The sequence below is a fragment of the Electrophorus electricus genome, chromosome 2, assembly GCF_041902795.1.
Source record: "Electrophorus electricus isolate QZ-2024a chromosome 2, ASM4190279v1, whole genome shotgun sequence".
NCBI classification, from domain to species: Eukaryota; Metazoa; Chordata; class Actinopteri; order Gymnotiformes; family Gymnotidae; genus Electrophorus; species Electrophorus electricus.
In genome coordinates this window covers 27,266,974-27,294,342 of record NC_137498.1, presented here as the reverse complement: position 1 = coordinate 27,294,342, position 27,369 = coordinate 27,266,974, and the positions used below count along the sequence as shown (strand labels likewise).

The window sequence follows — 27,369 nt, the reverse complement described above, 5'->3', positions numbered from 1 at the left end:
ATACATTTGTAGAAACAGGATAAAACAAAACAAGCTAGTTTTAAAAACAGTGTCAGTGTGATGAATACTTGAAACTCTGTATTGAGATGTAAGCTTTTCCCTTGGTTGCTAATACCAGGGTCATCATTAGGCCTGTATGCCCCCTAACTGTTTTTTAGTCCCCCACAAATAGTCAGTAGGCCGCAAAATTTTCAATAGTTTATCTCATTCAACATGCCATTGTGTGTCCAAATTCATAATATATTGAGCAAGAAAGGCACTAGGACCTGAGGGAGGTGCTGCTGCCCTATAACACCCTAAATCCTGAAACATAATTTGAATGTGAATGGGTTAAATGTTTAGGCAATATGTGATATTATCTTATCATGTGGTACTGCACTGATTAAATATTCATCCAGTCCAAGTTTCTTTGTGTGAGTTTCTCAGGTGATGTCCCTGAATGAGAGATTGAAATGGCAACAAAAATGTAAAGATGTTACTTGAATGTCTTTTACAAGCTTTAATTGTTTGAAGTAAAATCTCATTAATGCAGTTGTGGAAATTAGGATTATACAAACAGAAGAAACATGATGAACAAATGCTAATGTAAAATTACATAAAAACCTTGAAAATGGTAAAAATGGTGTCTGCATTAAACCACACAGTAATTAGAGTAAGTGGGAATAGATGGCTTTTACACTTAAGTTGTACATTTTACACATGTCTTTTTCTAAAACACACAACTGTTTCTAATTTAATAATTTCAATGGCAGTTCATTAGAGTAGAAAAGGGAGACAGAACTTCTTTTTTTTTGCTCTAAATAAACTTAAATCATGTATCAAATCCAAAACTTTTATATGTCTAATTTTAGAACATTTTAGAAAAAAAAATTATTCTCAGTATGGTAACTAAGTGGAGATTAACAATTAACCATTGCAAATCAAACTGAATGGGAAAGTTTTCCAATAGTCAACAGCTTCATATGCTATGTAATCTGACCAACCAGAATCAATATGCAAATTATGGAATTATATTTTCAATTTATATATGTTTTAATCAGAAATATGGAAAGTTAATTTGCTAACAAAATTGCATCATATTTATTAACATAGCTCAGACAGTAATGTTAAAACATACAAATAAAAGCAAATAAAACTAAAATATGAAACTGGGGAAAACATGAAACTCATAGAGAACTGGCACTTTAATAACTTAGAAATGTTAATGGGTAAAATCAACAAGATATTTTTATTGAGTATAAGGACATATCCTTTTATTAATTTTAATACATTTCAAAGATTGGCTCCATAGAATAAAGTCACAAAGAAAGAAAGCTCAATTTCTGAGTAGATCAAATGAGATAATTTGATAAAGAATGAGGGGAAGTTTATATATGAATATATATGGTATCTGTGTATTAGAAATCTTCGTGTCTATAAACATTATTGCTGTTGTAGTGCCTGTCATTTGTTATTGCTTGTCATGGGTGGAGGGTGTTAAAGATAAAATGAAAATGAACTTGAGATGTTTAAATTAATAAAAACAAAGCCTATTAGCATCACATATCCTGTTATGTAATTTGAATTTAATCACAGTTGTCATTATATTGTTTGAGCAGCCAACCATGTTCGTTTAAAATGATTACTAATTTCTAATTGGATTTAAATAATCTAATATGTAATTCTGTTCAATTTTGTGCAACTACAGCAAAGGCATTTGATTCATATGCTTCAATTCATATGTCTAATCAATATATATCTATATATGTCTTCAGGGAAACATCATGATGAACATTGGCATCAGGGTGGAGAGCCAGAGAACGTAGAGGTAGTATTACAAAGGTATTTTAAACTTTATACTTTTAAACTTTGTTACATTTTTTTTTCCATGACATTCATTAATGACATGAATTACTATAAAATAATATGAGCCCTTACCATGAAAACCATATATGTGATATTTTGGGGGGTAAACATTACTTAAACCTGGTATGACATTGTTGGATGTCTTCTATTTAAAACAAATTGGTTACTAAAGTATTTATTCTGATTATTAGGCAATATTTTAAAATATAAATACATGCTCACACAGGAAAAAAAAAAAAGTTTCTCCTCTGCATGAATTGATTCCAGTACTGGAAATACTGTTTGTCAATGTTCTATAAACTAAAACCAGTAATAGAAGGCATTATAATATTATCTTTACCTACATGAATAATGTATGGTAAATAAATAAATAAAAATGAAGTATATTTTAGTTTTTTTCATGTAGACAGAACAAAATCAAAAATAAACATTTACCAAAAAGAATGGGATGGCAGATATATGGTTTTTTCATTGGATGGACTTGACATTCCTTAAAATACATACTAATCAGTAATACACCTCAAGTTGATCATCTGTTGGTGAGTGGGAGCATAACAATGCTCACTCAACATCGTGATGCCTGTCAAGCCATCAACAATGGATAATGGCATCATCTATTGGCCCAACCCTAGATCACACCATTTAGTTCTAATTTCGCAGATTCCCAAACAATAAACACTGGCACACAAAAAATATATATATTGCAACATTAAAGAACAATGTTGATGTTTCATGGCATGATCACTGTTAATTTATTATTCAGCACTTCAAAAGCAAGTGGAGGTTCAAATTCAGTATTTCAGAATTCAAATTCACTATTTCAAAAGCATTTAGAATTTTTCCTTAATGCAGGACAAATTACAAATTACTGTCTTAATGGACATTTTCCCTTTTCAGTAGCACAGATTACACAGATATGAAGTTCCAGGTATGAGCCAGCACTGCATACACAGAATGAAAGAACGCCACTGTCACTTTATACAAGGCCCTGAAACACACACAAGATGTATTTAATCACATTACACTGGAAACAATTACGTACATCAAATAGAATAATAGTTTGGTTCATTGTGTTAAATTGGTGGGCTTGTCATACACACTAGAAAAAAATCAACTAGAATTGTAAGAGGCTACTCCAAACTAAACAACTTTATGAAGATATGAAACATTATTATTTTAAGAAATGGAACACCACAAATGCATCATACTTAACTAAATAACATTTGGACTGAAGTAACACTGAATGTAAAATATAATAATTAGCATAAACAAATATAAAACATTTTACCACAGTGACGCCTCAATCTTTACATCTTCCAAAATCTGGTACAATTCAAAAACTCCTTCTGTCAAGATTCTGTAGTTGAAAATAAATAAATAAATAAATAAATGGGGGGAGTATATGTATATATATATATATATATATATATATATATATATATATATATATATATATATGTGTGTGTGTGTGTGTGTGTGTGTGTGTGTGTGTGTGTGTGTGTGTGTGTGTGTAGGCAATACTCATTTATTGCATGCCAAACAATCTTTCCTAATACGAAAGCAGGTTTCCCTACCCTGCTCCTGTTTCATGTCACAAGTACCAAATATTTAAATATCTTTTCAAGTGAAGCAAATTTTCTGAACCTATAGGCCTTTTCTAACAGTATGCAGACAAAACTGAAAAAGTGAATAATAATACAATACAAAATGTTTTAAGATAATTTATTAAGATGACTCCAGGCCTACAAGTAGCTTTAATGCAGAATCACATAATATATTTGCAACTGTACGTGGTTGCACCTTTTCACTTCTTTTTGGACACTTTATTCCTCACTGTTTCTGCCTCTTCCCTACCATATAAAGGCAAAGGCAAAGTCAAAAACATACTTAACTTTTAAATGAGATAATTAGAATTTTTGTCAATGTGCATTGTTGCTGGGGAGTATAAGACAAAGCCTCTCAAAGAGACAATTCCAAACATTATTTCTCAAAAGGTTTGAATTCTGTAGTTTAAAGTCACCCTGTAATTATTCTCTCTTTAATTTAATACCTTAGAGATTCTTCCAGCTCCTCTTGACTAACTGCTTCACTAGCCAGTAATCTTTTAATGCAGAGAGACCTCATATTTTCTAAGATCCTATGAGACACATGAAGAGAAAGGGAAAGGTCAATTCAGACTTCAGATTTGACTGGTGCATCTGAATATATTACCTATTTCTAGTTAGACTCTGAACATATTACGTAAATTTTACACAAGCCATAATAGCACTTGCCTTAGAAGGTGTTCTGCTTCATTATCACTAATTCTTCCACCAATTATATTCATAAGTTGGTTTGAGTAGTGTAACCACAATCGTACTTTAGCCCTTATAAGGAAAACATTTAGTAAACTTGCAACATGTATTAATAGCATCCATAAAAATAGTTCAAATCAAATTTACATGTTAACATGTTATATCTTACCGCACTTCTGGAAGCAGGAATACAGTTGAATTCTCTCTCTCTTCTTCTAGAAGACCGTATGCCTTTTTTCTGAAAGTTTCCCAGTGTTTTAAGACTTGGCCTCTACAAGATAAATAGAAATGTAAAATTATGTCCAATACATAATGAGTGTTTATTATTAGAATTCTTTGTTTATTCGAATAAACTTAAAATCAACACTACCAGCCCCAGGGTTGGTAAACTCACTGCTTAGAACTATAGAGTTTTCTGTCCAAACCTGTAGATGATCTACAATGTATGTTTGTGCAACATCAAGAGTGTATGCCCAAAACTTACATAAACGATATATAAACAAACTGGATAACTAACACAAGACACTGACCCATAACCTACTGCTCTTACCTGAAAATTTCAAACTCTTCCCCTACGGTGGAAAAAGCTATAACCGAGGCTCTCAAATATAGTGTTTTGATTGTAGCAAATGCATCCACTTCGTCCATCTTTTCAAAAATAGGTGAAATGACAAGGATACCAATATTGATTAAGGCCCTGAAAAATATTAGTTTGCAGAATTAATGTATTATTTATTGTATATCTTGAGCCCGCAAACACAAAGACATACCAATTAAAATACAAATTTCCATAATAATATACAAAATGGCAGAGGGGCTGGATATCACATCTAGCGATACATTTTTCTTGCTCTGCCTTTCCTGCATGTTTATTGCCATGACAAACTGCACTGTGGTGCTGATTCATGCTCAGCTTTTAAAGGGAATGAGAGGAGTTAATCTGATTGGCTATTGCGATGGCACAACTAACCACACTTGCTGCTCATGTATTCACTCTAGCCCAACCTCCCTTTGTAACTGCACAGCTACAATATGTTTAGAGGACTGTCGCTTTAGCCAAAGTTATGCTTCAGGAACCCAGGCCAACAGTTGTTTAGTAAATTGTAAAACTGCCATGTCTGGCCTCAGATTCAAATTCACTAATACATCCCTTTTGCAGCATTCCAGCATTCCAACAGATGCTCAAAACATTGCACTGCCTGATTCATACCTAATAGTGTAGTGATGAATTGGAATGTAGAAAATGTTACCAGTATTTCATCAGGGGAACATATTTAACTAGTAAAAGTTAGTAAAAGTTAAATATGTTTCCCTTCCTAATACACAACTATATTAGGAAATATATTCATTATTTCATGACTAGTAATTATTAAATAGAGCTTTTAAACAACAGAAACTAATTTGTGTGACAGTTCTATGAAACAAGCTTTACCTTCCAGTTTTCCAATCCCGATCTTGACCCAAATATTTCAGGGGTTTCTGGATTACATTAAAGGCAGCTACATAGATGCCTTCAAAGTAGTCAAAATGCAACCTGAAAAGAAAAGACCACAGTGATGGTGAACCTCATATACTGTAAATGAAAAGACACTGAATGTGTTTACTCTCATTTGTAAGTAGGGACTGAATGGCAAGTGGAAAATAGACAACCCAGAGGAGTGATGATAGAATCTTTTAAGCAATGATGCCACTCAACCCCACTCATATTGTAACATCTTGCAAAAGATTGCAGTTTAGTGGTGTCAGAAAATCAAGCTGCGAGTAGCAACCTAATTTAAGTTTAAGTTTTGGGCTCATTACAATATGGCTCATTTATGACCAATGTTTCAACTCTTTCCATTGTGCAGCTAGAAACTTGAAAAAGCAGTTCCAGGCTAGAAAAAGCAGTGTCAGCTGCATAGCTTACATGGTTATATAGCCATAGTACTACTGAAAGTCTTTTGTTTGGTGCTCCCTGCTAACTCACTGCTTCTGGCCGATGACATTCGATCCTCTTAGCAAACATTCAGTTCTCAAGTAGCCTGCTGTGGATTTATAATAAAGGCTCTTGTTATTGGATCCTCCTTCTCTCACAGTTTTACTACCGTTATAGTTATATGTCTGCTGTTAATCAGTGAATGAACTCTATGCTCCATCTCCTTATGACCAACACATCCATAAATGGCCAATGACCTCAAGACTACTTCAAAGGGGGTGTCGCATTCATTGATGAGTGGGATAGTGGTGACAATGGAGGGACAAAAGACACAAAAGAGAAATTTAGGAGAATGTTCTTGTGTGAGAGCCAAGGGAAAATATGCTGTTTGGTGGTGACTGTAGTGGCCTCACCAACAAACACAAGTTTGTTGAGTGGCAACATGTACCTCCAGCAGTGAAGCATGTTAGTTCCACAAGCCACACTTGTTTCATTTTGATAAAAGTGCTGGGGTAACTGAAGCGCCACTGTAACCAAGTGGATGATGTCCAACACAGTTGCATCAGCCAACAGCAGAACATAAACATCAATCATTATAGCATGCGAGAATTCTCTTAGCAAACAACAGGGACATAGACCTGCCAGTAAAAGGTTTCACTCTTTCTTTGTTGGTAATATGCCCTAGATTACACCAACTAAACAGTAATCCCTCTCCTTTCATTTTACCACTCTTGTTACAGACTCTATCTGCCCATACTGTCTCAAAGCCAGTCAAAGGTATACATGATGCCGCACTCCCTAAATTATCTCTGACTACTAACCAATGCCGTAAGAGTGTCTGTGTTATTCACCAGCAACCTCACATTTCCCATAATGATGGAAGGCAGACATGGCTTGTGTCTCCTCTTCTTCCATAACTGATTAATTCCCTTTCTGCAAGGAAGGAGGTATTTCCTGTTTATTTCACCAGAAATATGTTGTTTTCCATAGAGTTGGTCTCCCTTCACAATGAAAAGAGTTCCTCTTAGGTGTAAACACAGGAAGCCTGCTCACTCGGACATGTGCTTAGTGTCTGGGTGGAAAAACTGTCTCAATGAGCAGGAACATCAGGAAAACTCCAAAGGAAGAATTCTTAAGAGGAAAAAAAGAAGAAAAATGCTAGGAAAGTAAGCTAAACGTCAAAAAAACTAGACAAAGCAAAACAAACAAGGCAGCAGTTGCGACAGCGACCTGAAGCGGGGTTGGAAGTGATTTTGATTGGTTCTGTTACAGAATCTGTCTAAATATCAGTTTTGCCTATAAGTCAGTGCTCTGAGCAGATATAGGCACAAACCAACAGGCAGACCGTGAAGATTTGTTTTCATATCCAAATAAAACCACCTTTCAGGTTAATCTAGAAGCAGTGGAGCATCGCCCCAGTACTATGAATAATGGTTTAATTGCCCACTTGCCACCATGGTTCTGGTGGCCTTATTTGACTTAGTTGGAGTCTCCCTGTCTGCACCCAGTGGTGTCTCCCTGCCTGCACCCTCCCCATCTCATGCTTCTCAGTGGGAGACTTTCCACTGTCTAGCTCACAAACTACACTCATGGAGTGAGACTGTAAGAGAAGAGGCACATGGCAGTTGCAAATGTTTCAAAGTTATAGTATAGCTGTGCAAACAACAATAAATCTAAAATATAGTATCAATAATCACAATACTATATAATACACTGGCAAGAATATGACAGTGAGTAATGTGAGTATATATGCAAAATATGTAACATACTATGGCATAAAAGTATTTAGCTGCTATGCATATAGCATATATGTACACCGCAGTGACTTAGCACAATCTAAGAAAACAACCTGCTTGGAACTTTTGCTGGAAAAGACCTTGGTTGGGCATGTGAGTGAGAACAACAAGACCTTGCGACATTACTTATTGTGTTCCTTCATCTTCTTATGACACATCTAAAAGGTCAGTACAGTTCACAGTACAGTTTCAAACCTTTTCACACTATGTTTTTCCAAGAACACATTAGCAGTGAACAGCAGGAAAATTCAGTGATGTTGATATTAAATTCAGAAATTCCTTACATTTGAATTTCATTGATCAAATTTGATTCCAGTAATGGCTGTAGAACTGTGTTTATGTCATTAATTGCATTGAAAAATCTTTCATCTTCAAATGTTCTGTGAAAAGAAAACATTGTTATTCTGCTATTCCTTCTTTCCCAGAATTAATATGCTTGAATTTCAGATAGATTTGCACCTTATTAGAATACAAGTAAACCATTTCTACTTTATACTTATATGGCATTAGTGGACCCAGACTATTAATATTTGGAGTTGGGGGTCTTAAAATGGAACAACAGCAGTAATTACATAACCTGTTGAATAAGAGCCTTGATTCCATAAATTGGAGGCAAAAAAAAAATCTATATCTGTGACAAATGGTATAAAAACAAATGAAACATACATTGTCATCTTTTGAAAAGTCAGAAAGTGATTCTTTTCAGCAGAGTTTTCAACTTAACCCCTTCCAGATGTAACTTCAAAAACAAAATTTCAATGACAAACTAATGTGTCTCAGCCATCATATCACTGTATATATATATATATATATATATATATATATATATATATATATATATATATATATATATATATATATATATATATATACACACAGGTGAACTGACTACTGAATAGAACAACAACTAGATTTTGATATCATTGATTATGATGTTGTTGGCACAAATTTGTTTTCATATGTAAATATAGGAAAAAGAATTTTATTTACCCTATAAATATAGGAAAAATAATTCCATTTACCCTGCTACACTCGTAGAAGAAGAAGTGTTATGTCCTAGTGACATTATGAGATTTTCTTTGTTTTGTTTCAAGGTTTTCTGTTTTGTTTCAAAGTTCTGTTTTATAGGTTAACCACACGAGGGCACTCTAAAAGAAACCAGTGAGATGCAGAGATGTGACCCATTGTTACAACGTGGATGACCTAATTGGCCAATGGGACAATCAACTTCTCTTTAACACCTGTGTCACTTATTTGTTGGTGCCCAGTGATATCTTTGTCAGTAGTCACCATGCAGCCACGGTTGATGCAGCTCTGTGGGGCTCTGAGTTTGTACGATCACTGTCCGTTGTAGGCTCTCTTTGAGATAGGGTGTTATGAGTTTTAATGTACCCTTTTTCTGTCCCAGGTTCTTTGAAAAGGGCTTTAGGAATTAGTACTTTGCTATCTAACTAGGTTCTTAGATAGAATCTTACAAGTATCTTTAATCTTTAGAGGCTTTATGCACAGGGGCTCGAGTGATTCGATGTAATGCTTCTTAATTAGGAGTTTCGAGTTTTTACCAGCAGTGGGTATACGTAATGCTTCATTAGGAGCTTCGAGTGCTTACATTCAAAAGGAGTCCCCTAGAGAAATACATATGATTGTCAGGAACATTGTAATTCTTTTTACCTTTGTTATATTTTTGTTTTTTATGATAGGGGTTAGGGTAAGAGGGATTTTTTTCTTTTCTTTAAGGGGAGTTAGAAGTTCAGTTGGTGTTGATGTTGTATGTGTTTGTTGTGTTGGCCAAAGCCCACCCTGAAGACATACTCCTGTTTGGGTTTGGTTTATGTTGTTATTACATATATTTGTGTATGTGTGATTTGGTGTAAATCAATACATAATTGAAAACCCTGTAGAGAGTGCGTCTCTGTTGTTTTTTTTGTTTGTTTGTTTTTTTAATGTTGCACCCTTTCTGGTCTGGGCAAAGCAAGCTCACGAGAGGTCTTGGTGATAAGGCTATAAATCAAACTATGTTCAACCTATATTTTAAATTCTCAAAGGACAAAACAGGTCTCAAAACTTAGGTAAGACATTTTTAAATGGTTTATTACTGTGATATTCATGCTTAGTGGGAAATTCTATCTATTTAGATCTATGCATATCAGTGCATACATTTTGGCACAATTTAGCTGATGTGCTGCTGGCAGATTTGTTCTTTGGTCAGTCTATCAAGCAGATCAACTAGCTACCCTTTTTCTGAATCATGAAATTTTAACATTTTGCTTAGCTTATAGCCAATATCCATTTTAGCCATATTCCATCCTGTTAGCTAAATATTCTGTAGGGTTTCACTGATAAATTGGCATAGATTGACAAAAAAGTAGTTATCGTTGCACCATTGTGAGAAATGTAGTCACCTAGCATAAACATCTGTTACGGTTTATAAATTATTTTTACTATGTGATCTTCTGTCTGTATTCTCTCTCACCCTCCTCCAGGAAGTATCTTTTTTCTTCAAGTTTGGGTCCTCTACCAGAGGCCTGGGAGCTTGAGCATCCTGCATAGAATATTTGTTATTCTGGACAGAGCGCTCATATGTTGTTCCTAGGATCTGCTGGAGCCACTCTCCCAGTTTGGTGCTCACAGCCCCTACTGCTCCGATTAACACAGGTACTGTTTGGCTTCTCACTCCACATCTTTTTCAGCAGTTCTTTCAGCCCTTGGTATGTCTCAAGATTTTTGTGTCCGTTGGTCCTGATGTAGCTATCACATGCGATTGCATCCATCATTATGGCCTTCTTCTGCTGTTTGTCCATAAATACAGTGTCAGACTGGTTAGTCATTACCATTTTGTTAGTCTGTCTCTGGAAGTAATAAAAAGATCTTAGCTTGGTCATTTTCCACAACCTTTGGGGGTGTATCCTACTTTGACCTTGGACCTTTGACCAGCCTGTACTCGGCACAGATGTTTCTGTATACTATGCCAGCCATTGGTTATGGTGTTCTATGTATTCTCTGCCTGCTAGCACCTTGCATCCTACTGTTATGTACTAGATTGAATCATGGGAATCCTTAAAAAGCCTGCATCTGGGGTCCTGCCTGGTGTGGTAGATCCCAGCATTTATTGATCTTGTATTCATAGCTTGTTCCTGTGCTGCCATGATTAGTGCCTCCATGCTGTCTTTCAGCCCAACCCTTTCCAGCCATTGTTAGGATTTTTCCATATAAGCCACTTTCCCATTATGATTCCTGCTACTCCTCATTCCTATCCTCCTCAGGTTTCTGTTGTCTGAGGTACTCACTAAGCACTTCATCACTTGGGACTATCTTTCTGGTGTACTCCTGGATCTTGAATTTTTCATCTGGGATAGTGGCTGTAGAGGTTCTATGCTCACTAGTCCTCAGCCCCTCTCCATCTGTTGAGTATACAGTCTCAGAGTGATGGATTTGGGGCAAAACCCTCCATGCATTGTGAGGAGTTACCCTGTCTTGATATCAGTGGCTTCTATATGCACCTTTGGCCACTTTATTATTCCAGTGGGATATCTGATAACTGGTAGAGCATAGGGGTTGATAGCCAGATTGTGTCTTTCTCAATTTAGCTAACTTCTCAGGACTTGCCTCCCTCTTTGTATGTACTTGACTGTAGCTGCTTTCCTTGTGGCCTCTTCATGATTCCCATTTGCCTGTGGAATTCCAAGGTACCTGTAGTTGCCCTCAACTTCTGTTATGTTACCTTGTGGTAGTTTCATCCCCTCTGTTCAAGCTACATTCCCTCTCCTTGTAACCATCCGGCCACACATATCCTCACCCTACTCCGGGCATTTTTTTTTTTCTTTCAAGCTCAGGTCCACTACCAGAGGCCTGGTAGCTTGAGTGTCCTGTGTAGTATCTTAGCTGTCCCCAAATCTCAAATCTCAAATTCCTGTGATCTGCTGGAGCCAGTTTGGGGGTCATAGCCTCTAGTACTCTGTTTACTATGGGTACCACACTTGCTGTTATGTTCCACATTTTTTCCACTTTTAAGCAACCCTGGTGCAAGAAGGAATATGCAGAGGATTTGGGAACTATATAATCACTGGCTTCATGAGGTTAATTTGTTATCTAAGCATACTCATACGGTCATAGGTTTATGCTTAATTAGCAGCATATAAAAGGTTGTGTGTGAAATGTCTCATGAAAAAGCAATGATACAAACATTCAAGGCTCAGTTAAATCTGGATTTAACAAGAATTAAAAATTTTGGGAACGTGACACTAGCAATATTACGCAGGTGAATATTACGCAGGCATTTTAACGAGTGACAATGTGGGGTTCAAAGAAAGCGAGGAGTCAAAGAGTACACTGAAGTTCCAAACTGTGGATGAGGGTTTGACAAAGATACAAGATCATTAATAAGTATACAAATAAACAAAAACTTTGGAAGATAGAATGAATTTTTAAGTCCTCACAAAATAATCATTAATTATTTTTGCTTCTCCACTGCTGCCCAGATATACAACTTTATAAAATCCAGACTTACTCTTCTGCCTCTTCAACTTTCTCCAAAAACTCTGGATATTCTACTTTTTCCAAAAATTTATCCCAATAAAAAATGCACGCTCTAGCAGCACCACTACAAAATACAAGAAAGAAATGTTAGTTTGGGAGTTCTACACAAATGAAATATATTACCAGCTTGATTAATCAATAAAATTAAGTATTACTTAATATGAAAATATGTTAAAGAAGAGTACACTCTAGAAATAAGACTCTGAAACTGTTTAAAAATATAGACAAAAGAGATGAAAAGAGGAAATCCTGTTATGATTAACTAGTTGACTAAAAACATTATGACATGTAGACACAGGAGTGAGATGCAAGTGGTGCAGAAGAAAGGCAGGACTTAACAACACAAAGCAATGGCAAAAAGTCTTAAAAAAAAAAAAAAAAAAAAAAACAAGTCCTGGGAAACTTGTGCAGAAATAAGGCTTAGCACATGTGGGGTTTAAATAGCGAGAGAAGCAGGTGATGATTAGTAAGTGAGTGATTGGGAACAGGGTAGTGGTTGTGGAAGGTGACTGGTGCAGATTTGTGTTTGCTTGCATGTGCATGTGGGTTCCAGGCTGGGTGCTGATGGAGGCTTAACAATAATGCTACTTTTTGCTGTAAATGTATTTATTTACTTACAATTATAATAAGAACATTAATAAAGAAATATAATAAAATTCCTAATACTAGGCCAGAATTAAATCTCCCTATTATAGAACTTTGAAGAACATTCTACATATTGCTGGTCACTCAGTTTGGCTCTGGGAGGTTCTTTGCAGGATAAGTATGAATTTTGTTCACAGTGATTGTTTTACAATTTAGATTTTTAAATGTCTTTTTCCAAGCCTTTATATTAAGAGGAAATTTGCTATTAATGTGCTAGCCTCATTAAATAAAGATTAAAATTGCAAGGTGTAAACATGAAACAGCTACTCATCGACAAAGTTAAAATGTATAATTTTGGAAACTTGCAAAATGAATGTGTGCTCACCTTACTGATATAAGGAACTCATCATCATCATTCCTTTTCTCTTCTTCCAAAGCTTTAAATTCCCTGGCCTTACTCTCAATTTTAATCAGAATAATCTCTAATCTTAAAACAAGCAACATTGTTTACATAAAAATCTGTAGGTCATAATAGGTATGTAAATGTCACAGAAATAAAACAAATTTATCATGCACTTAATGTACTTCTGCATTATTAAAAAATACATTTGTTAAATACTGGTCTTACCTGCTCCTTACTCCTTCAAAATCTATGTTTCTGATTTGTGAAACAACCGTTGCACTAGTTTTAAGGGCATTCACTAAAAATGTTTCCATGGTGCTGTTGGAAGCAAAGAAATTGTCTCAATGTATAGGAAAGTAAATATACCATTTAAGATCTAGTCAGGAAAAAAAACCATGCCATTGAAACTAACAATCTATAGATCTTGCCATCAGTTTGCTGTGGCTTGTACTAATTGTAAATAAATGAGCTGTTCAGTTGTACATATGATAATGTATATGGAATAGTCTCTAGCCAGTATAAGAAGTAGAAACAAGATGTTTATATCTTTGCAAATTCCAAATATATGTAAATACACACACAACTTTCTCATCAGGTTTTTGTTAGTGTGTGTGGTTTTTGTGTTTGTAGGTGACAACTGTGGAAAGAATTGTGTTCATTAGACACAGTGGATTTACTGGATTTCACTGTTCTGTACTGATTTGCTTGTAATTTCTGATTTCTTACCATCCATCATCATCCATGTTGTGGGAGAACAATCCCCACCCTATGCTATCGGCAATACAGGTAAGTGAGCCTCATCTTTCTTCTACCAATGGTGATGACAATTCCTGGCTTGCAAAGTATGGGGTTGTTGAGGTTTGTTACATTACGTTTCTGTCAGCCTTAGGCCTAAATTAGCTATGGCTACAGTTCAGTACTAGTGCACAAATTAGTGTTATGTAGATAAAATACTGAAAGTTTAGGTTTCTTTTGGCAATGATGCCAACTTAGTGACTGTCGCTAGATTTAGTGACTTTTCTGACCACTTTACTTATTCTTTCTCAAAAAAGCACTTATTTACATATCTGTTCAGTGAGTAGCAGAGAGGCAGAACAGCACATTTAGTCTGCAGAGCAGCTGACATTCACAAGTGAGCTGATCTTCTAACTTTCACTCTTAATGATCATTTTACATTTAAATATAACCAGGACAAATATGCTAATTAGCAAAAAACATCATCTATTGACTACTTTTCGAGCAGGCTTTAGCTACTTTCCATTAAAAGTAGTTGGCAACACTGTCTGTCTGTCATTACAATGGTAAAGACACTTTGGAAGGCATTAGCCTTGTAATAGGAATTAAGTTTTTGCCAGATGGTGGCCATGTGCATAGAGACATATACTGACTTGCAATTTTATTATTTCTATCCTATTGCTAAATTCTACATTGTCATAATTATTTGACTTAGGAGAACTTGAGTTTGAAAGAGTCCAGTTAAGGTTAATGCAGTGTGCAGGACTCCAGGACAGTCAGTCAGTTGATTTCAGAGTACAACTCTCATGCCAGAAGTGGTGTATTTCACCCAGCAAGTGATTTTTTAATGTTTGCAGCCTATTATCGACTATTATAGACTGTCTTTTTTCAGGATTATAAACACAAAATTCAGTGAGCCTGGTATTAGTTATGTAAGATACTCTGTTGAGTTTATTAACAAGTTCTAAAGATATGCTATTCATCATGCCATCTCAGTTGTCTGAGACAAAATTCTCTGAGACAATTCATATGTTACTAAACTGACTTATTTTTTCTTGTTTAAACATAAGAAAATTCAGTCTTTTATATTTGGTTAGTAGTTGGGTGAAGTAGATAATTTATCCTGAAATTGTATCAACAATGTCATGGCATTATACCACCTAAACTATACTTGCACCTGTATCCGATAATGCAGCAAGAGGAGCAAGGGTACAAATAAAAACGAACTACCTATTTGCAATGAAAATGAATATACAACTTATGTTAAACAATGCCAAACATGCAATGGAAGTAGAGTTTGCTGAATTAATGAGCACAATAATGAAACTCATCAACTTCCTTAGGGCATCTTCATCCAAACAGCATCACCTTCTGAGAGAATATCTCAAAGATATTGAGGCAAATGCCAATTAACTGTTACTATACAACAACGTAAGATGGCTGAGCAAAGACAATACACTGGGACGTTTCTGATCAGAAAATAATAGTAGCAATCTTAGAGTAGCACAAGAGTCAGAAAACAACTCAGTTTGCACTTTTTTGCAAGATGATCACAAAGATATAGATATGGTTTCATTTTCACATCACACCACACCACACCACACCCTAATAAGCTCAATTTAAAGGTGCAGTGGAAAAAACAATTCAGTTTGTGGTTTGATGACAGGTGTCCACTCCTTACAGAGGTAGTTGGACATTTTCAAAGACAACCTTCAACAAGAATGTGCAAACTTCCAAAAAAGTGCAGGAACACATTTAGAGTTAGAGAGATAATTCTCCCAATGTTGAATTCATAAACAAGCTGATTGGAAACATCATTAAAAGCTTTGACAGCCTCAGCCTAAGAGAGCAGCTCCTCCTTTTCTCATCAGGGAAGTCAGAAGATATTCAAAGGAGATGACAAAGCCTTTCTAGTGAGCATATGCTGGATTTCTACAGCTTGAGCTCACTCACCTGCAAGCAAATCTTGAATTAAGAGAGCATTTTGAAGCAAATTCCTCTTTGGATACGAACTGTGTGAGATTGATTTCCTTAGTTTAACCAAAGTAGTCCTGCACACTTTGAACATGTTTGGATTGATTTACAGCTGTGAATTAGCATTATCCAATATGAACAAGTACCGTTCCAGGATAATCAATGAGTACCTACAAGTGTGCATGAGAATTACACTCCATTCAAACTAAGATTTAGACTACTGGCAGGGCAGTCACAATGTCCATTTCTCTCACTTTGAAAGGAAGTAGGACAATGTAAGATAAAAAATAAAGAGAAAAGGTGTAGTTCAAAGCTTATTGGCACTTCTAAAAGATGCACTTTTTTTGAAGATTGTCTGAATTTGTTTTACTCGACATGTTAGCCTTAAAGTGGACATATGAAAAAATCATTTTTTCAGTGCTTGTGTACAGTCTTGGCCAAAAGTTGAGATTGACACAAATATTGGTGTTCACAAAGTTTACTGGTTTTTTTAGATCCTTTTGTCAGATGTTTATATGGCATAGTGAAGTACAATTATAAGCATTTCATACGTTTTTTTAACTTTTTGAAAAATACATCAAGTTTAATCCAAGACTTAATATTTACAGTGTTGACCCTTCTTTTTTAAGATTTCTGCAATTTGCCTTGGCATGCTGGATATCAGCTTCTGTACAAGCTCTTGACTGATGGCAACCCATTGTTGCCTAATCAGTGCTTCGAACTGATCACAGTTTCTGTATTTTTATTTGTCCACCATCTTTTTTAGGATTGACCCCAGGTTCTGAGATCTGAGGAGTTTCCTGGCCATTGACCCCATATTTTAATGTTTTGTTCACCGAGCCACTTGGTTATCATGTTTGTCATGTGACATGGTGCTCTGTCATGCTGGAAAAAGTATTGTTCATCTCCAAATTGCTCCTGGATTATTGGGAGATGTTGCTCTTGGAGGATATTTTGATACCATTCCTTACTCATTGCAGTGTTCTTAGGCAAAGTTTTGAGCAAACACACTCCCTTGGATGAGAAGCAACCCCACACATGAATGGTCTCAGGATACCTCATTGTTGGCATGACACAGGACTAATGGCAGTGCTCACCTTTTCTTCTACAGACAATCATTTGTCCAGATGTCTCAAACAGTCAGAAGGGGCTTCATCGGAGAAAATAGCTTTATCCCAGTCCTCTGCAGTTCAATGCCTATACTTCCTGCAGAATATCAGTCTTTCCTTGATGTTTTTTTGGGGAGAAGTGGCATTCTACCATTTCTGAGCAAGATCTGTACTGGTGGTGACCAGATCCCGTAGCTACAACCGCTTTAGGAGATGGTCCTGGTGCTTACTTGACTTTCTTGGGTGCCTTGAAGCCTTCTTCACTGCTATTGAACCTCTCAACTTGAAGTTCTTGATGATTTGATTAATGGTCAATTTAGGTGCTATCTAACAAGAAGCAATGTCCTTGTCTGTGAAGCCCTTTTGATGCAATGCAATAATGACTGTACATGTTTCCTTGGAGGTAACCATGGTTAACAGAAGAAAATTTCAAGCACCATCACCCTTTTAAAGCAAGCAGTCTGCTCTTCTAATCAGCATGACAGAGTGATATCAGCTGCCTTGTCCTCATTAATACTTTCTCCTGAGCTAATGAGAAGATAACTGAAATGATTAGCAGGCCATTTTGTGGAAAGGATGAAATGCAGTGGGTGGAATGCAGTCATGTTTGTGATTAAGTTCATTTTCATGGCAAGGAATGACTTTGTAATTAATTGTAATTCACTCTTCACAACCTAGAGTTAATGCAAATTGACACCATAAAAACTAAAGCAGCAAACTTTGTGAAAACCAAAATTTGTGCTAGACTCAAAACCTTTGGCCATGACTGTACATATATTTGGGTCTCTCTAGTGCCTACCTACCCACAAACTATGAAATAAGACAATCCAGTCAGTTTTTGTGGGCTGCCTATGTCAGAAAACATGGGCTAAAACGAGCTGTTCAGATTTGGTTCCCCTTTCTACATCAGGAGTTAGTAGAATTTTGCCAACCAATTAATAAAGTTGATTTTTGATGGCAATGTCCCAACTACAACTAGAAAAACATGTATGTGTGTTAACCAGTTTGCGTCTGACTGCTTTTCCAGTCTGGATCAGTACACAGGACTGGCAACAAAACACTTCCTAAAATAGGAATCAATACCAACTGTGCAAAAATATGTACTTAAGAGGTCAAGGTATTTGAACTACATTCAAGATAAAACCAAATGGATATAACAATAATTTTAAACTATATTTGCCTCTTCATTCTATCATTTTTATGGCTATTAATTCAAATCAAGAGATAAATCTGTCAGTTGCCTTCAGAACCCACAAACTTGTAGATTACTAGAGCAAATAATATAGTTATTTTGCCTGGTTTTAATGAAAGGTTTTTAAATAAAACAACAATTAATTTTGGAAAATATTGCATTTTAGTGTGTTTCTGTTTGTTTATTTATTTATTTATTATCCTAAATTTATGTTTAAAAGCTTATGAAATATTTATGGAACATTCACATTTAATTGAACTTGTTGCAATGCTTAAATGGGAAAAAGGCACTCTACCAAAAAAAAGTTATAACATGCAATCTTACGTATTATATAGGAGATAGGAGAGGGACTCCAAGTGATCAGTGTCCATTGATGGTGCTTGAGGAAAGTAATATGACTTCATATCTCTGTGATACACAAAATAATTCAATAAATCATGTTATAGATATGAAAGAAAATGTACTTATTTTACATAGTAATGAGAATATAGATTGAAATATGGGTTTTTGTTTGTTTTTTCAGTGGAAGCTATTCTTTTGCATCCCAATTAGGTGATTATTCTTGCTGAATCAATAATAGCTTCCCTGTTCAGCATTTTGTATGTTAATACAAGAGTGTTGGTTTTTCTTAAGAGATGTTGTTGCCCAGTTTTTGCTTGTAAGATTAGTTGCTAATGTTGCCTTGTTAGCAAGTATTTGTGATGTACTCCAAGCTGTTATTTTATTAGATACACCCCTAGCTTTAAGCTCAGCAAATCACATGGTACTGCTGTGACTGATGTGTGGTATTTCCAGCTCCTTTGCATGGCTACTACTATCCAAAGCACTAACCATCAAGGGCTGGATGTTGCATCTCCAATCTATTTGGACCTAGCTGAGGTATTTAGTAGGCATTAAATAATTTAGAAGGCCTGTGTGATATGTTCCACTGGTTCACCATAGTCTACATAGATGACTTCTTGATCTATATAGCAAACATGGAGTGAACATATTCATCACATCAGGGTAGTGCTGACAAGGCCATTGAAACACTGGTTGTACATTAAAGCTGACAGGTGTAATTTCCATCTAAACACTGTCAGCTTTCTAGGATACATCTTGTAACTATGAAGTTGGGAGCCCTTCTTTAGACATTGAAGTCCTTGAACCATCAATTCATTGTGTATATGGACCACTGGAACCTCAAATACAACCGCTGCTCCCAATAACTCACTCCTCACCAGGCCAGATGGACCCTCTTCTTCACCAGAATCTGGTTCATGATCTCCTACTGGCCAGGTTTCAAGAATATCAAGGGTGTTTACCAGTCTAATCAGTATGAACTGCAAGCTAGGGATGTCACACCTGTCTCCAGTCTGACTCCCACCTGCTTGGTCCTGCCTATCCGCTGCAATTTTGATAAGGAGATCTCGAATTCCACTGTTGGTGACCCTGAGTTGTCTGATTAACTGCTTAGGGCAAGGTTAATCTCCTGGGATCACATTTCTATCCACTCACTGGATGTTATTCATGGCCCTCTCTGTAAACTCCCAGTATCTGAAAGTAATCTGAAAGTAATACCAATGGTGGTTGATTATATTTCTAAAGTCTGTTGTCTGACTCCCAGCTTCCTCACTGCTTCCCAGTACCTGCCACTGCTACATCAGAGCAAGAAACTGAACCTATACAACATGGGTGAACAGCTATGCTGGATCCCATGATAGAGGCAGAGCTCCACCAGCACAGGCCTGATTGCCTGGGTTCCTACCATCCACCACTGGAGCAGAACTCAGGTGGGGGGGGCATGCTTCTGTCATGTGTATCCCTACATCTGCATGTCCTCAGCACTATGAATTTCCCTGAAAACTAGCACCGGTAGCTAGTCTTCTATCATCTAGTAGGCAATGGACTTGCTTCCTTGCCATGTGTGCTTATTCTTACTAGCTTTGTGAACTTCACCTATCTCTATTTGTTCTTAGTTTATGCTTCATGTTTAGTTTCCATTGTCATGTTTATATTATGTTTGTTTTCTATTTTATTAAATTCCTCACTGAGTAGTAGCATCACCATAATCTGGTTGTTTTTTGTCATTAATGATAATGCAGTCATTGTTAATATAGTCATTGATTCTAAACTCAGTTTTGGGGAGCACTGTGAGATTTGGTATAGAAAAGAACAACAGTGTATTTTTTCTCAGGAAATGGCCTCATTTTCATAAAATGGATTGTTCTTTACTGTAGCCTTATTTTTTCTATTGTGCCATAGTTGGGAGGTTTGTCCTTTAAAAATTAGTCCTCTAAACAATATTGTTAGCTGGGCAAGCTAAAAACTCTAAACAAAAAGCTCAGCATCTTTACACCATAGGCAGCGGTGATTAAGGTACTCAACTAATAATTAGAAGTCTGTTGCCAGTTCAAACTGCACTACTGCCAAGAAGCCCCTAAGCAAGGCCCTTAACCTTAAATTATTCAAGATGTTTTCAGTCATAATTGTAAGTTGCTTTGGATAAAAGCATCAGATAAATGCTGTAAATATATATGCAGATATATGTATATGGATTTTTTGTTGTTTGTTTTGTGTGAATGTTTTTATTGTTTTGGGAAAGCTGATTTATTCCACTGCAAAATAAATTTACCCATTGGTACTAATAACAAGTCCTGGACCATAGCATGAGACATATGCATAATAATAAAAAATATACTTACCCCCAGATCTCATTCGCATTCTCTCTTTGAATGATACCCTCAAACATGCTCACAGTCCTGTTATAAAGACATGTAAGAAAAGGCTGCAGTTATAAACCTATTTAAGCTTGTTCAGCTCTTTGGTCTCGTGGGCAAGCCATAGTATATCACCTATAAAATGTAGCTTTGAGTCCAGGTGTGGTTGCTGCTCTCAGCCTTCATCATAGATAGATAGTGTTAAAACATTAACATATTGGCCATGGTTCATCAATGAATCCTGACTATATATACTGAAGAAGATTCCAGGGACTAAAGTCAGTGTTTGTAAATATGTAGAAGTACTAAAAATTTTAGCCTGGAACAGTGTTTCTCAGGAAATCTTGTATATTACACTGCAATTTTTACTACGTCAATAAGAATGTAAATTCAACTTTGATACATACGTAATTTACTTATTAGCCAACATTGCTATCTAATGTCCACAATTGCTAGCTTGTGGGTTGTAGGTTTAATCAGATTGTCATTTTCAAATATTCTATAAAACAATTATTTCAATTTCAATTTTCAAATGTTCTATAGAACAATCAAGAAATCAAAACAAAAACTCATGGTATAGAAAGAAGTGTTTAAAGAGTTTTTGTATTTCTGAATTCAGAATTTATTATTGGCCTTTTAGTTACCAAATTGTTAAAAATATCATGTGTCATAACCATTCTAAGCATGTCTATCACTATTTGTTTAAGGGAGACCACAGATACTACACTAGAGAAATTTACCTCTTTGGTACTGGCTGCTTAGTAGACAACTAACCAAGGTTTAAATTAAATTCCCCTTAAAAAAAAGGGGGAGGTGATCTCATGGTAAGTACTGTTGAACACATGCACATGTTAAGATATAAAAAGATATATTAAAAAAAAAGTTCACTTACGGTAAGTACTGCTGAACATTTTTCACTGTTGCTAACAAATGTACAGTGTTTTGTATATCATCCTTGTAGTGTAAAACCAGTCTTCTGATAGTGCTGTGAATTATAAATAAAGAAATAATGTCTTCCACAAATTTTAACATTGCAACAGCCTCTTGTTTGCTTCTTTGAACTTTGGGTTACATATAAATTTTGTATGTAACATCTTATGTGATCTTATATTTTATCTGTTATATATGATCTTTTTGGTTGTGACGGCCATTTTGAAGACTTTCTTCCACAAAACTAGATGGTATTGCTCTCAGATTAACATTTGTTACAAATTTAGAATGTTTTTGCTTAGCATTGATTCTAAACTGCTCTATTTCAAAAAAATACTTTCATTTTATTGGTTATAGATTAGGTTAGCTGGCAGAAGCAATCTTTTGTTGCGACTTGTGAGAAACCTGTCAAGACAAGTTAGCAACCATACACTTCATTGTCTCAAGAGCCAATGCTATATTGCTAATAGGCACTGACAAACTAGTTCACCTAATAAGTCCTGAGAGTTACAAAACTACATTACTTATTCCATCATTATGCCCTGCATGTACTACACTAAATTACAACCACTATCTGCTTGGAAATACAATATCGGAGTAAAGTTTAAAGCTTTTAATAAAGTGACTTACCTGTCACTTTATTAAAAACCACAACTTTTCATATGCAACATGTAGCATGGTTCAAAGCCCACCTGCCACTTTATTAAAAACACCAACCTTGCATATAAACAATGTAGCACAGTACACAGGTCATCTGTTGCCCTGAACAATTTATTGGCCATCATCAATCCATTCATCATTGCCCAGTTACTGACCACAGGGCTACTGCTGGCTGGATATTTCTGGGTGGTTAGGCACTTTCAGTCTAGTGACACTGACATGTCAAAACTCCAGCAAGACTCTGGTGTTTGAAACTTTGATCCACTTTTATCAACACCCACAATCATGCCACATCATGGATGAAGCTACCATTGAGTACAATGAGGATGTTTTCATTGACTTTATATCCACTCGCCATGCAGTGGATGCCATGCAGTTCTACAAATCCACCTTAATAAATCATGCATTTAAATCTGTCTTACATATTTTTTATTACAGCTTCTGTAATCAATGTTACAGTTCATACATTCTACCAGACTAAGTGTCCAAAGGCCACCCTCTCCCTCCAATCCCACACCCTCCATTAAAATATTTCTTGAAGGTACTTTCCTTCCAAAGACAGGCACATTAAACCACATGGTTATCCTTTCATTGAGTGCATGAACAGTTCAGTTATTGAGATATTCATTTGTTTGAGACAGTCACTGTTTCTCAAAGTCTCATTTAACTTACAACTTTGACTATAAATGTTCCATTGAATTGTTTACTTGCAGCAGCTTTACAGCCATATAAATCTGTGGGAGTTTTTTCCTCCTTAGGTTAATCTTGCTCCTCTGAGCACACAATGTACATATACATATAGTTTGTCAGAAACCAGAGAGCAGAAGAAGTCCAGGAGAGAGAAGAATTGAAAAGTCTGAAGAACCAGAAAAGAATGCAAGTGAAAAGGAAAGGGCTCCTCTGGTGGAACTTCACCTTATGCTAAGGAAGATTTTCATTTTTCTACACTATGATGAGTTAACATCATGATGAAGAACAGACTGAACCTGGAAACAGACTGCTTTTATTAACAACCCATTTGGATTCACTGGGCAGCTCCTAGGCGAGTGACTCAATGAACGACTGGAGGTCAACCATCACCTCTGCACAACTTTTAGTGACTCTCACAGAGACCAAGACCTAGGACAGTGCATAAACCAGCACCAAGGAAGATATTTGACATGAGAGAGCCATTAATAACAGAAGTAAATGATGTGCTGAGAAAAGCAAAATCCAGTTATGCACCAGGATCAAGTAGGAGATTAAAAAACAAACAAACAAAAAACATTAAGATTAAAAAGCTTTGCCAAAGATTGGCAACTCTAGAGAATCATCAGAGAGGTCCAGCAGTGACATGAGAGGTCCAGCAGTGACTCATGAAACATCAGACTCGCAGTGACTCGCAGTGACTCATGAAACATCAGACAGTAAAGAATCTTCTCACTGCTAATTCTGGAAGGGAAGATGATTTTCAGTGCTGTGGCAAATCCACAGGCATGGTTACAACACCTTTGTGCAGTGATCATTGCAGTACCCCACACAGCTCCTCTGAAAAGCAAGGGGGAATGGAGAATCTTGTGGTGCTGCAGTTAGACCTGGCTAATGGATATGGCTCAATTCCATCCAAACTGGTACAGAAAACATTGTATGTTCCAGCTAGAGTGAGAGACCTCATCCTGGATTTTTGCAGGAAGTTCATCTTGAGAGTTTTAGAAGGGTCAACAATATCAGAATGGCACAGGCCGGAAGTGGAACTCATCACAGGCTGCACTATTTCAGTGACATAATTGTGAAATCAGCTGAAGTAAAATGCAGAGGTCCAAAATCTAGGGCAGCAAGCTGCCAACAACCTATCCATGCCTTGATGGATGATCTCACAGTGACCACTGAATGTGTGTCCTAAGAGCAAGGTGGATCCTAAACTGGCTAGAGTGTCTGGTTGTTTAGACCAGATGACAATCAAGTATGCAAAAACAAAGGGAACTGGTCTTGAAGAAGGGCAAAGTGATGGGAAAGCTTTGATTTTCCAACTTGGGAACCCTGATACCAACCACTACAGAAGAGCCTATGAGAAGTTTTCCACAATTAATAACATTTGTAAGAAGCTGAAGGGGTGACTAAAAAAGAGACAGAACAGGCCTCCCAGTGAAATTCAAGGTATGAATATACCTGCATGAGATTCTACCAAAGATCCTCTGGCAAGTAGTCCTGTCTGACATCACTATCTGAGGAAATGGCTGGGCCTGCCAAAGAAACACATTCAGTCCCTCTGCAGGGCATACTCTACACTTGGCATTACAGGACAAAGAATTAAAGAGCTATCTACAACAGCACAGTGGTTGGTGAAAGAGGTGGCTCTGACAATCAAACTTGGGTCACTTGCACAAGGGTGCCTGATATTAAAAGACCTGAAGCACCTGAAAACCCCCAGGATAGATCACTGATTATGAGGCATAGTTTGTCATTACAAGAGAAAGGTTTAGGATCAGGAGATGTGTCTTTAACAGTACCCAATGAATACCTTTTCAAAGTCAAATTTAAAGATTGTCAGTGCAAGGCCAATTTATTTTGTTTTCTAATTTTGGTTGTAATTTTTTTAGATGTCTTTTAATCTTGAGCTTATCAGACTGGACTTACAATATTACTATGAGTAAACCATCCTTTACACCTTTTCCTCTTTCCTCAACACTGATTTTATTGGCTGTCTCTTTGAAGGAATTCCAGTAGCCCTGGATTGCAATTCTGTAGAATAATAAATGAGACATTTCATTATCTATGTGCTGATTTCATTAATGGAAATCCAAAAACATCCAATACATCATACTGGTCTTACCTGTTTGTTCTCAGCTGGCTATTTCTTACCATTCTCTCAGTTACTTCTCTGACCTTTTCCAAGTAGCTCAAAAATATTTGTGATCCAAAATCCAACAATCGATCAATGTTCTCATAGTCTTTATCTGATATGCTGAAACTATCCACCCCTTGATAAAGATTCATATTATTAACTAAAAATTAACACGCACACAGCAAAATTTTCTTCCCATTGCTAATCTTAAGTAAGTACAATTCAGTAACATTTATACAAGCTGACTAGCTGGTGTGTAATAAGTGTCCCTTAGAGTCAACTAGGAGTTTTCTTTGCCTCAAATACAGATGTTTATTTCAGTTTAAGGCATTATATGGGTTAAAATCAAACACCATGTCTTTATTAGCAATGACTGTGTGTAAAACATCTTAATTATATCAGCAGGTGCTGCATTGGGATTTTTTAAAATAATGAATTCAGCTATAAATAGCTTTTAATGTGTGTAGTCTAGAGACTGCCCAGGTAGCATGATCAACCAATACAGTGGTTAAAGCAACTGTATTTCACAGCACACACAATATCTAGCTTCATCCCTCTGTAACAAAAAGTTTTTCTGGGAGCTATGATTCTTCAAAAGCTGCACTGAAGGTGTGTAATACCCACAAGTTTGTTTCACCCACTAACCTGAACTTCCTGAGCTAGTTTCTCATCCACAACACTGTTCTAAAATGTATATATTTACACCTAAAAATGTAAACTTTTTTGTGAGCATGATTCATGATTTTTTTTATCATTGCTAAGTGTAAATATTATAAGATGAACAATATAAAAAAATATTATAAGATATACTCTTTGAGATATACAGTCTTGTACAAACAAAATAGACAAACAAATAGATAAATGAAAAACAAAATAGATATACAAAAAAACTTACCACAAGAGAGAAGTAAAGCAAGGCTTACAACAGCCAGGATTTTCTTCATCCTGAAATAAGTGAAGTGAAAATATAATGACCACAACAGTGGCATGATATTTTATAGGAACATTAAATATATACAAAGTACATATCAACCTGGTATGAAATGTCTTCAGATTACTTTAAAAACTCTTCCTTTACAAAACAACATCTATGTAATCACAGTAAGTATTTAAGTACTACTGGCTCTCATGTATGTGGATATTTAATGTCCCCCAGCACCAAAAAAAAAGTAAGCAGCTGCCTGATAAGGACATGGCCATGTACACAACTTGCTAAAAAAAAATCCTGTGCAAACAGAAATTGGTCAATGTTAAATGTCACAGTCTTGGCTTCATCAGACTGTGTGCAAGGGGTTAGGTTTGCAGTGTGCACTACTTGTAATTATATGTTTAATGCTTATATATTCAAATGTTAACATGTAACACATTTAAACTCTGGTTTAAATGAAAGGAGATAAATGGGAGAATTAATATCTGGATATCAGAATTACTATTTTGGTTCAATAAATTTATCATTTAATGTGCAAATATTTTTAAAGGCCCTACACAGCTTTTCCAAATCTGTGAAAAATAAATATTTCTGGAAAGAATGTTATATATTCCAGATTCCTTCCATTTTTCCCTCCAAACCAATATTTAAATGAGTGTTTTGATTTTCTTTCCGTCACCTTTCACCATTCCCCTGTGTGGATATGGGCCCCAATGGATTGATTGACAGAAGATGTGAAAAGCTCTTAAGGGTCAATGTCAACAGCGGAATCTGTACCATGTTTAAATGTACCATGTTTAAAAGGCAAATCAAATTCTCTGGTTAAATTACAGGACACCACAGTTCATATTCTAAGAACTTATTTAGAGCAGTACCATCTGTGCATTTCTTACATATTGATCATGTTTATCTTAACGCTATTAGAAGATACTAGCTAGTTAGCT

The 27,369-nt window shown here is 36.0% G+C and overlaps 1 protein-coding gene across 3 annotated transcripts; it reads right to left on the bottom strand.

Moving 5' to 3' along the window:
• Positions 1–1,813: 1,813 nt before the first annotated feature.
• On the bottom strand, positions 1,814–26,646 carry LOC145651306 (uncharacterized). 3 transcript variants are annotated; one of them, XM_081697536.1, is made up of 18 exons: positions 26,531–26,643; positions 26,393–26,442; positions 25,486–25,633; positions 25,290–25,394; positions 21,976–22,068; positions 21,069–21,125; positions 18,709–18,792; positions 13,600–13,692; positions 13,357–13,458; positions 12,358–12,450; positions 8,135–8,230; positions 5,572–5,673; positions 4,690–4,836; positions 4,309–4,410; positions 4,119–4,211; positions 3,896–3,982; positions 3,134–3,202; positions 1,814–2,833 (listed from the first exon to the last, which is right to left on the bottom strand). In XM_081697536.1, exons 2-18 carry the CDS (start codon positions 26,439–26,441, stop codon positions 2,752–2,754), a joined length of 1,602 nt encoding a protein of 533 aa, XP_081553662.1. In that variant the 5' UTR covers position 26,442; positions 26,531–26,643; the 3' UTR covers positions 1,814–2,751. The 3 variants fall into 3 exon arrangements, with proteins under 3 accessions (XP_081553662.1, XP_081553671.1, XP_081553678.1); XM_081697545.1 differs by lacking the exon at positions 8,135–8,230 and having other exon boundaries at positions 26,531–26,645; XM_081697552.1 differs by lacking the exons at positions 1,814–2,833; positions 3,134–3,202 and adding an exon at positions 3,370–3,695 and having other exon boundaries at positions 26,531–26,646.
• Between the last annotated feature and the right edge of the window lie 723 nt (positions 26,647–27,369).

Coding starts and splice junctions, on each gene's coding strand:
- LOC145651306 (XM_081697536.1), bottom strand. CDS start 26,441: ATGAAGAAAATCCTGGCTGTTGTAAGCCTTGCTTTACTTCTCTCTTGT. Junction 22,069..25,289: donor GGTTTACTCATAGTAATATT/GTAAGTCCAGTC, acceptor TATAATTCACAG/CACTATCAGAAGACTGGTTT. Junction 4,411..4,689: donor GAAGAGTTTGAAATTTTCAG/GTAAGAGCAGTA, acceptor TTTATCTTGTAG/AGGCCAAGTCTTAAAACACT.